The 11,689-nt window shown below is 42.6% G+C and overlaps 1 protein-coding gene across 1 annotated transcript; it reads left to right on the plus strand.

Moving 5' to 3' along the window:
• Positions 1-2,067: 2,067 nt before the first annotated feature.
• Positions 2,068-3,239, plus strand: LOC126426601 (uncharacterized protein DDB_G0287625-like). Its single transcript, XM_050088494.1, has 2 exons — positions 2,068-2,162; positions 2,351-3,239. The coding sequence occupies exons 1-2, from the start codon at positions 2,068-2,070 to the stop codon at positions 3,237-3,239; spliced, it is 984 nt and encodes a 327-aa protein (XP_049944451.1).
• The last annotated feature ends 8,450 nt before the right edge of the window (positions 3,240-11,689 follow it).

The raw sequence follows: 11,689 nt of genomic DNA on the forward strand, positions 1-11,689 counted from the left end.
AGGAGACCACGATAATGTTTCTGAATGCAAGCTGTATTTCGTGGCACCCTGCATGAATTTAGACATAAACACTCTCTTCCTTTGGCAGTAATGTAGGCAATCAAACCTGCTTACAGATATTTGGCAAACCCTCAGCTGCTTTTCGTTTACATGGGAAGACCCAGAATGTGAATCAGTCCTTCAATGTAATGTTGTGTGGTGCCGTGTGCATAAAAATGTACTTGGTCTTGTGACTCAAAGTTAGCAGTGTCTGATGCTGTAATAACTTTTAATGGTGGGAACTATGAAAGACTTAAGGTTCTGGAGAAGTTAGGGGGTAAGATTTGGCCAAGACACAGCTAAAAGACTGCGGGAACTGGATGAGCTTCGTGTACGTGAAGTAGAGTTACCTGCTCAGCAAATGACAAAAGAAGCAAGGAAGAAATGGAATTGGCAAGGGCTGGGCTGTTGTGGCACAGAAGAGAACACAGACTATGGGCCAGGGCAATGCTAGTGCATAAAAGACTCAGAAATTTAAGTCTGTATAAGAATTTGCACAAAAAGTTTTAAAGCTCAATATCTCTGAACTACATTTTTTGCAATAAATGACCCGTTTTCGAAAAAAGTACCGATGGTAGAGACATGAAATTTTCACACCATGCCAAGTGAGAGATTCAACACATATGGAACTAAAATAATTAAAATATCGTGAGTTGTATTATGTTCATTTATTTACAGAATTCTGTCAAAAAATTGTGTGTTTGAAAAAAATAAAGATAATATGCCCCACATAACAATTTTAGTAGTAATTCTGCTTCAGTGTATCTAGAAATGTGCAGTCAATAATTACGGAATATTTTAAGTTGGTGTCTTAAAAAGCTGCCAAGATAGTAAGTCTCAAAATTCCATAATTTAACATTAGCCGCATAGCATATACAATGTCCCCTTAAGCGTTATTGACAAGGACAAAAGCGACGTCGAACCTGGAAAATTCTATGACAGCCTCAAGTCTGAAGAGGAGGAAGGCAGTATTGCTGTTTTTCGCCGAGTCTGTTTACCACACACAAGGTGTGAAAACACTATGTAGCAAAAAAAGCTTTTGTATGTGACACAAAGGTCACAGATGCACAGCCTTGCTCCTAGTGGTCCAGCAAGGTTTTGGAGGTAGTGACGTTCAGAGATGGGTGTTCAAACAGCCTTGAATATTCTTTTGAAGACGCTGCTGAAGATGACATCCGTTTACAATAATCCACAATTGATGCCTGCGTGCTCATGATGGTCTAAGACGTTCAAAACAACCAGCTGTTTCTACAACAATGGCCGCAGCATTAGCCAAATGGGAAACCACCTCTTCTGGAGTGTCTATCGGTGTCTCCTACGTGCAAAAAGAAATCCGTAGGTGGTGCGGGCAACATCTTTGCAGCAGTATTCATCACACAGAACATAGTCTCTGAACAGCACCAGCGTCGATATACGTTGTTTATTTTAGATCCCGCACATCGAAAATGCGGGAAGTTGGGAAGGAAATACTGAGACCAGAAGACCAAGTGTACCAGATTTGCTCATGTATTGTCTGTCCTTTGACGAAAAAACAGCGTCTCTTCGGATAACATTACGGAGACTTGTGGGGGAGTGCAGGAGTGCAGAATGAAAAGCAATAGAAAGAAAACTTACGGTAGTGAGGGTGCATGACCGAAACTGGGTATGCAGTACAGACATTTGGGGAGCATGCGAACTGGTAACTGGATGAGAGAAAAGGAAGTAACATCCAGTATTGTAATGGCCAAGCGAGCTTTCCAGAAAAAGGAACGTTTGTAATGCAGCAAATTGCTCTCTTAAGTTAAAAAAAGCTTTGAGAACTACTTTGTATGTAGTGCTTTTCTGTACGCCTGTGGATTGGCAGGAAAATGAATTCTCAGAACTACTACTGAACTACAGTTGAAGGACAGGAGAGAACTGTAAGGAAAAGAGGGAAAATGTTAGATGAAGTGAAAAGAGGAGGTGATATTCAACGAAGTACTTGGCCTGGAATAGGGTCAGATTGTGACAGCCGTTGTATGAGGAACCTGCCAACAAGCAGAACATCTTATGACGACGACGACGACGCCGCCGCCGACGACGAAAATAGTGACGACGCCGCCGCCGACGACGAAAATAGTGACGACGACGACGACGACGCCGCCGCCGCCGACGACGACGCCGCCGACGACGACGACGCCGCCGACGACGACGACGCCGCCGACGACGACGACGCCGCCGACGACGACGACGACGCCGCCGACGACGACGACGCCGCCGACGACGACGACGCCGCCGACGACGACGACGAAAATAGTGACGACGACGAAAATAGTGACGACGACGAAAATAGTGACGACGACGAAAATAGTGACGACGACGAAAATAGTGACGACGACGAAAATAGTGACGACGACGAAAATAGTGACGACGACGAAAATAGTGACGACGACGAAAATAGTGACGACGACGAAAATAGTGACGACGACGAAAATAGTGACGACGACGAAAATAGTGACGACGACGAAAATAGTGACGACGACGAAAATAGTGACGACGACGAAAATAGTGACGACGACGAAAATAGTGACGACGACGAAAATAGTGACGACGACGAAAATAGTGACGACGACGAAAATAGTGACGACGACGAAAATAGTGACGACGACGAAAATAGTGACGACGACGAAAATAGTGACGACGACGAAAATAGTGACGACGACGAAAATAGTGACGACGACGACAATAACAACGACGACGACAATAACAACGACGACGACAATAACAACGACGACGACAATAACAACGACGACGACAATAACAACGACGACGACAATAACAACGACGACGACAATAACAACGACGACGACAATAACAACAACTTCGACAATAACAACAACTTCGACAATAACAACAACTTCGACAATAACAACAACTTCGACAATAACAACAACTTCGACAATAACAACAACTTCGACAATAACAACAACTTCGACAATAACAACAACTTCGACAATAACAACAACTTCGACAATAACAACAACTTCGACAATAACAACAACTTCGACAATAACAACAACTTCGACAATAACAACAACTTCGACAATAACAACAACTTCGACAATAACAACAACTTCGACAATAACAACAACTTCGACAATAACAACAACTTCGACAATAACAACAACTGCGACAATAACAACAACTGCGACAATAACAACAACTGCGACGACGACCACTGACAATAATAACGGCGACCACTGACAATAATAACGGCGACCACTGACAATAATAACGGCGACCACTGACAATAATAACGGCGACCACTGACAATAATAACGGCGACCACTGACAATAATAATAATGACGACGACGACGACGACGACTCCGCAGTGGGGCGTGGCCTTCCTCTTCTCCAACTCGCGCGTGCATAAAACGTTTCGTTATTCGGAACCATGGCTGTGTGACAGTAGTCTTACCAGCTCGATGTCTGCGCCACACCATTCTGCTGCCAAAACACAGCACACGCTCGTGGCGGCTCCGGCGTATGCAATGAACTACGCTACTACCTGCACATCGCTTCTCTCTCGCCTCGGAACTGTCTACACGCGCCGTCTGCAATCACGGCCGGAGCAGATGGGCGACTCTCGAAACGAAAACAGACGGCCCACAAGGAGCTACAACTGTATCGCATCACGCCGGGTCTGAAACGTAGCCACACCTACTGCTACATCATCATATAACGTGCCACACGGACGGCATTCGTCTATGTCTGTAATGCGCACATCGCCACGAAGTGAGTGGCGGAGAATACTTAGCGCAGTTACATCGTTTCCTCGCCGAATTAATCACCGGAATATCCTCAAGATATAGAAAGAATGCGAACACTTGCTCAACGAAACTGTTGGAATAAACATCCTGGCCCATGTTGACGGTAACACGGGTGAGTGTGCTCAACTTACAACACTATTTGTTTATGGTTTATCTGAATTTTATAATTTTTTGCTTTAAAATTTCAACATTTTGGTGCTGTATTTTCTTTACGTAAAGTAACCTCTCCCCCCCCCCCCCCCTATGAACCATGGACGTTTCCGTTGGTGGGGAGGCTTGCGTGTCTCAGCGATACAAATGGTGGCCGTACCGTAGGTGCAACCACAACGGAGGGGTATCTGTTGAGAGGCCAGACAAACGTGTGGTTCCCGAAGAGGGGCAGCAGCCTTTTCGGTTGTCGCAGGGGTAACAGTCTGGATGATTGATCTGGCCTTGTAACATCAACCAAAACGGCCTTGCTGTACTGATACTGCGAACGGCTGAAAGCAAGGGGAAGCTACGGCCGTAATTTTTCCCGAGGGCATGCAGCTTTACTGTACGGTTAAATGATGATGGCGTCCTCTTGGGTAAAATATTCTGGAGGTAAAATAGTCCCCCATTCGGATCTCCGGGCGGGGACTACTCAAGAGGACGTCGTCAGGAGAAAGAAAACTGGCGTTCTACAGATCGGAGCGTGGAATGTCAGATCCCTTAATCGGGCAGGTAGGTTAGAAAATTTAAAAAGGGAAATGGATAGGTTAAAGTTAGATATAGTGGAAATTAGTGAAGTTCAGTGGCAGGAGGAACAAGACTTCTGGTCAGGTGAATACAGGGTTATAAATACAAAATCAAATAGGAGTAATGCAGGAGTAGATTTAATAATGAATAAAAAACTAGAAGTGCGGGTAAGCTACTACAAACAGCATAGTGAACGCATTATTGTGGCCAAGACAGACACGAAGCCCATGCCTACTACAGTAGTAAAAGTTTATATGCCAACTAGCTCTGCAGATGACGAAGAAATTGAAGAAATGTATGATGAAATAAAAGAAATTATTCAGATAGTGAAGGGAGACGAAAATTTAATAGTCATGGGTGACTGGAATTAGAGTGTAGGAAAAGGGAGAGAAGGAAACGTAGTAGGTGAATATGGATTGGGGCTACGAAATGAAAGAGGAAGCCGCCTGGTAGAATTTTGCTCAGAGCACAACTTAATCATAGCTAACACTTGGGTTAATAATCATGATAGAAGGTTGTGTACATGGAAGAACCCTGGAGATACTAAAAGGTATCAGATAGATTATATATAATGGTAAGACAGAGATTTAGGAACGAGGTTTTAAATTGTAAGACGTTTCCAGGGGCAGATGTGGACTCTGACCACAATCTATTGGTTATGACCTGTAGATTAAAACTGAAGAAACTGTAAAAAGGTAGAAATTTTTAAGGAGATGGGACCTGGATAGACTGACTAAATCAGAGGTGGTTGAGAGTTTCAGGGAGAGCATAAGGGAACAATTGATAGGAATGGGGGAAAGAAATACAGTAGAAGAAGAATGGCTAGCTCTGAGGGATGAAGTAGTGAAGGCAGCAGAGGATCAAGTAGGTAAAAAGACGAGGGCTAGTAGAAATCCTTGGGTAACAGAAGAAATATTGAATTTAATTGATGAAAGGAGAAAATATAAAAATGCAGTAAATGAAGCAGACAAAAAGGAATACAAACGTCTAAAAAATGAGATCGACAGGAAGTGCAAAATGGCTAAGCAGGGATGGCTAGAGGACAAATGTAAGGATGTAGTGGCTTATCTCACTAGGGGTAAGATAGATACTGCCTACAGGGAAATTAAAGAGACCTTTGGAGATAAGAGAACCACATGTATGAACATCAAGAGCTCAGATGGAAACCCAGTTCTAAGCAAAGAAGGGAAAGCAGAAAGGTGGAAGGAGTATATAGAGGGTCTATACAAGGGCGATGTACTTGAGGACAATATTATGGAAATGGAGGAGGATGTAGATGAAGATGAAATGGGAGATAGGATACTGCGTGAAGAGTTTGACAGAGCACTGAAAGACCTGAGTCGAAACAAGGCCCCGGGAGTAGACAACATTCCATTAGAACTACTGATGGCCTTGGGAGAGCCAGTCAAGACAAAACTCTACCATCTGGTGAGCAAGATGTATGAGACAGGCGAAATGTACTCAGACTTCAAGAAGAATATAATAATTCCAATCCCAAAGAAAGCAAGTGTTGACAGATGTGAAAATTACCGAACTATCAGTTTAGTAAGTCACAGCTGCAAAATACTAATACGAATTCTTAAGAGACGAATGGAAAAACTGGTAGAAGCCGACCTCGGGGAAGATCAGTTTGGATTCCGGAGTAATATCGGAACACGTGAGGCAATACTGACCCTACGACTTATCTTAGAAGCCAGATTAAGGAAAGGCAAACCAACGTTTCTAGCAATTGTAGACTTCTGCGAAAGGCTATTTAGAATTTTTAATGAAACAAGATGGCATAAGAGTCGAGGGACATGAAAGGGAAGCAGTGGTTGGGAAGGGAGTGAGAGAGGGTCGTAGCCTCTCCCCGATGTTATTCAGTTTGTATATTGAGCAAGCAGTAAAGGAAACGAAAGAAAAATTCGGAGTAGGTATTAAAGTCCCGGGAGAAGAAATAAAAAGTTTGAGGTTTGCCGATGACATTGTAATTCTGTCAGCAAAGGACTTGGAAGAGCAGCTGAATGGAGAGTGTCTTGAAAGGAGGGTATAAGATGAACATCAACAAAAGCAAAACGAGGATAATGGAATGTAGTCGAGTTAACTCGGGTGATGCTGAGAGAATTATATTACGTAACGAGACACAGTAGTAAAGGAGTTTTGCTATTTGGGGAGCAAAATAACTAATGATGGTCGAAGTAGAAACGATATAAAATGTAGACTGGCAATGGCAAGGAAAGCGTTTCTGAAGAAGAGAAATTTGTTAACATCTAGTATAGATTTCAGAGTCAGGAAGTCGTTTCTGAAAGTATTTGTATGGAGTGTAGTGATGTATTGAAGTGAAACATGGACAATAAACAGTTTAGACTAGAAGAGAACAGAAGCTTTCGAAATGTGGTGCTACAGAAGAATGCTGAAGATTAGATGGGTAGATCACATAACTAATGAGGAGGTATTGAGTTGAATTGGGGAGAAGAGGAGTTTGTGTCACAACTTGACAATAAGAAGGGATCGGTTGGTAGGACATGTTCTGAGGCATCAAGGGATCACCAATTTAGTATTGGAGGGCAGCGTGGAGGGTAAAAATCGTAGAGGGAGACCAAGAGATGAATACACGAAGCAGATTCAGAAGGATGTAGGTTGCAGTAGGTACTGGGAGATGAAGAGGCTTGCACAGGATAGAGTAGCATGGAGAGCTGCATCAAACCAGTCTCAGGACTGAAGACCACAACAACAACAACAACAACAATGTTTCATTGTCGGCATAGGCTGGCGACCATTAGTACATGTTTAAAACCACTAAATGAACTTGTAACTGAGTTGTCCTAGCTAGAATATAGTACTATTCATACTGCGTTTCTTTCGATCTTAGGGACAGAATTGAATCGTCTGATTTACTTATCGAATAGACACAACATACGGTCAAATCCCGTAAGATGGGTAACACTATTGATTAGCTTTTCCTATTAACAGGCCTATACTCCCATAGCTTACTTTACTTGCAAACGAAACTGAATTAGTAAGAGGGTTATACGTGGCAACATAGAGGCCGGGTTTTCTGTTATTTAGGTAAAAGCATACTAAATTACAATAGTATGGTCAAGGTTATAAACTCACGGTATGAAGAACAGCCACAGAACATGACAGTACCACATCCATGCAAAACAACAGCCTCCACACACTTGGGACTGAACAACTGCGGCCGACACCTCGGGTCACGTGACCCCCAGTCAGCCAGTGTCCAGTCTCTGTGCAGTTCGGTCCACTGGAGGCGTACAGCTTCGTGTGACCTCTGTAAGCGACGGCCTTCCGCTACCGTACTAGAAATGTCGAATGTCGAACTCCCCTTCTCACTGTCTGCTCGGAAACAGTTTGAGCTGGACTTGCATTCTGTGACGGCAGCAATTCCTATTGGGTTTCGAAGGGATTCCCACTGACGCGGCGTGACACCCACCTCCGGTCCCTGTCGGTCGGGGTATTTTTGTCACCACTGCTCACTTTACCACATGTTTAAAGCTGAAGTGAGAGCACTACCGTGTACGGTTATGTTACGGCACGAAAAATGGTTCAAATGGCTCTGAGCACTATGGGACTTGACATCTGAGGTCATCAGTCCCCTAGAACTCAGAACTAATTAAACCTAACTAACCTAAGGACAGCACACACATCCATGCCCGAGGCAGGATTCGAACCTGGGACCGTAGCGGTCGCGCGGTTCCAGACTGCAGCGCCTAGAACCGCGAGGCCACACAGCCCGGCTGTTAGGACACATGCTTTATTAGATTCGCCAGATCAATAAGAACAAAATAAATGGTTGTTTGGTTGTTTGTTTGTTTGTTTGTTTGTTTGGGGGAAGAGACCGAACTGCGAGGTCATCGGTCTCTTCGGATTATGGAAGGACAGGGAAGGGAGTCGGCCGTGCCCTTTCAAAGGAACCATCCTGGCTTTTGCCTAGAGCGATGTGGGGAAATCACGGGAAACCTAAATCAGGATGGTTGGGGAAGTTGCTAAATTTCGGGCAAAATACCTTATTAGCCGGAACTCCGTAATTAAATATTTGCGGACCTTTGTTTATATGAACTTTTTCGTTAGTTTTACTTCTACAATAACGTATTAAAACATTTGCATATGTTTGTGAATCACTCTGCGTATTATCGACATTAGAGTGTTACAAAATAGTGAGTATTGATCTTTTGAAAATAATTTAGTTTCCTGACTGAAACAGAAGCGAATCGTTTGGTTTTTACGCCTCAGAAAATTTAGTTTTTCCCCCTCAGGGGAAATTAGCCCCAGGTTGGTAACTATTGTTCCTGTGAGACGGTATCAACAAACCGGTCTCTCTCTTTGGGAGGAATGTGTCTGTCGCCAGGGTGACCATGTTGAGAAATAAACATGAGGGAATGAAAAAAAAGAGTGAGAGAGAGAGAGGGGGGGGGAGGGGGAGCTAGAGAAAGAGGGGAGAAGATGATGGAGAGGGCGAAGGAGTGGGGGGAAGATGCACAAAAAAGGATTTTGAGGTAGACAAAGAAAGGGACAGGGGTATATGGACACACAGGGGAGAGAAGGATATTAAGATGTATCTCCAACTCTCATATTTGCTAGAAACGTGTGCTTTCTCTTCTCTTTGTTTTCCATTTGAGCAGACCGAGCCACAGTAAAGCGTGCTCCCGTACGACTAGTTAACGATTACAATTGTTAATTAATAAATAGCGAAACTTAAGTTTTATTCTTGTCAACACTTTATTTGTAATTATCTGTCCCGTATAAGCGTCAGAATTCACAGTAAATTAAAAGTTGGTGAAAAAATGCGAAACGTCACACAGAAAATGTCAGAGACCACCCCGTTCCCCTCCTAAGAATGATTAAGTAATCGAACTGCCATGTATGGAACAACTTCAAAATTGATTACTTTACACGTAACGTAATGTCTTAAATATCTGACGCTAAGCGTCTAAAAACTTTATGCCCAAACACGTTCTTTTTCGAGAGCAGCTAGTCTTTCAGACATCTCTACCTTAATGACGCCGTATCTCTTGACCTGTCTGCCGTACAGTAATATAATTTTGCAGGGGCATTCAGCACTATATGTGGATGCTTTTTTATTCCAGTCTCTGATCACAAATGAATTCTTTAGACGATGACCGGTTTCAGTCTTAATGATAATCTTCAGACATGGTGTAAAAAGGATCTGAAGACTTGGTGTAAAAAGGATCTGAAGAATGTCGTTAGAGACTGAAACCGGTCATCGTCTAAAGAATTCATTTCTGATCAGAGACTGGAATAAAAAAGCATTTTACAGTATTGGGTCACTGTTTGTACACGCGATTATGTCGCAGTTGATGAAACTACATGTGGATGTTGTTTGCAATGTGTGTTGCAGAGAGGTTTCGCCGTGAAGAAGCAATGAAGTAAAACGGCATCTACGATGCTGTAGTTTTTCTGCACGACAGTGAAAATGTAGTAAGCGATAAAAAATTTTCCCCTCCGGTTATTTTGTGTGTGGTGTCAGTGAAGCCAAGTTTCGTATGCGAAATTTGTTGGAAGTCGCTAGGTGTTACCATTCTCAAACGCTCGATGAACATAACCTAGTTGTACTAAGAGTTCTACAGTGTTTCTAACTGCAGTACTTTTAACTGGGTTGAATTTTCAACCTTAGGTTGAACCTCTTAACAGATCATGAAAGCATTTTGTATTCTTCAATTCTGTCGATAATTAGCTGAGAAAATACTGAATGTGGAGTTTTTGTTGCCCGCGGAAGTCTTTAGGAAGGCAATCGGCAGCTGGATTAAGACCGCTTTAGCCGTTTAGTAATATAGACAGCACTGTTTTACCTCTGATCACTGAACTGTGTTATTCAATACATTTTTTTCATGTAAGAGTATGGCATTTCGCCCTTGCCTACCAGATCTTCGTTCAACCAATAACTAAAAATACAAGTACATATTTTCTTATTAATTACGTGAATTCGTGTTTGTTAATAAATACGGTGTTTAAGTAATCTTAAAAAGAAATACGCAGTTAGCGAAATTCGCTGTAGCATCTCGACTACTCCACTCAGCTGCCGACGACTGCAAACGCTTTTTACTCAGCAATGCCTAGAGATCGTCTAACCTTCAAGAGAGACATTTTTTGTGTTTTTTTTTTTCTGCGGCAGTGCTGTATGAAAAATTGTCAGTGACGCTCAAATTGTGCAGATATGAAAGAAATCGCAGAGCCTATGCGAGACATTTGTCCCGGTTTCAACCTCAAATGGCTCCCAGATGTGAGAATGTGAGTGATTCGAGCGACGCCTTGTCAGACGGTATCTTATCATTTCCCGATTTACGCTCGTGACACGTTTATCTCTGTCTGCTGCCAGAGTGCACTTCCACATGCAGATGCGTCCGTATTCCGTACAACGAGTTCGCATCACTCCACACCCAAAATTTCGGTATTGCTGCGATTTCACACGCGAACAGAAAGGAGACGCTTTTGAAATTCGGTGCCAAAGAGGAATGGGTAAGATTAGATGGGTAGATGACGTAACTACTGAGGAGGTACTGAATAGAATAGGGGGAAACAGAAACCTAAGGTAAAAAAAAAAACCATTCAACAGTCAAGATCGCTTGAAATTGTTCTTTATTTAAGGTAACAGGTTTAAACAGACTTCGCTGTCATCTTCATGTATTAAAATCGTTTTTGTTGTGAAACATGTTCATTTCACACCGAATGTCACGCACAAGACGTCAAGTCGATAAAAATCAGCCCATTATAAAAAGTTTGTCATTCCTAAACTATTTAAAAAGGGAATATGTGCAGCATATGTAAACAGATGTACTATTGCGCAGCGTGGTTTTGTGATGGAACAAGAATCTGTGAGCATGTGTATATACACACACGGCCTTTTCCAAAAGGTGCTTTATCGTTTGTTTTTTTTAAATATTTTTGCGATGACAAACCTATAATGGGCTGTTTTTTATCCACTTGACATCTTGTACGTGAGATTTAGTGTAAAATGAACATGTTTCACTACAGGAAAGATTTTAAGACCTGAAGACGAAGACGTCTCTTGAATCCGGTTGTCTCGAAGAACTATTTCTCGCCTTCTTGGCTGTTGATTTTTCTCTTTTCTTTTTGCAGTTAAAACAGATCGACCTCCAGTATTTTCAAAATGAGAAAATTCAGG

Source organism: Schistocerca serialis, chromosome 11 (genome assembly GCF_023864345.2).
Source record: "Schistocerca serialis cubense isolate TAMUIC-IGC-003099 chromosome 11, iqSchSeri2.2, whole genome shotgun sequence".
Classification (NCBI taxonomy): domain Eukaryota; kingdom Metazoa; phylum Arthropoda; class Insecta; order Orthoptera; family Acrididae; genus Schistocerca; species Schistocerca serialis.

Coding starts and splice junctions, on each gene's coding strand:
- LOC126426601 (XM_050088494.1), top strand. CDS start 2,068: ATGACGACGACGACGACGCCGCCGCCGACGACGAAAATAGTGACGACG. Junction 2,163..2,350: donor ACGACGACGACGACGCCGCC/GCCGCCGACGAC, acceptor CGACGAAAATAG/TGACGACGACGAAAATAGTG.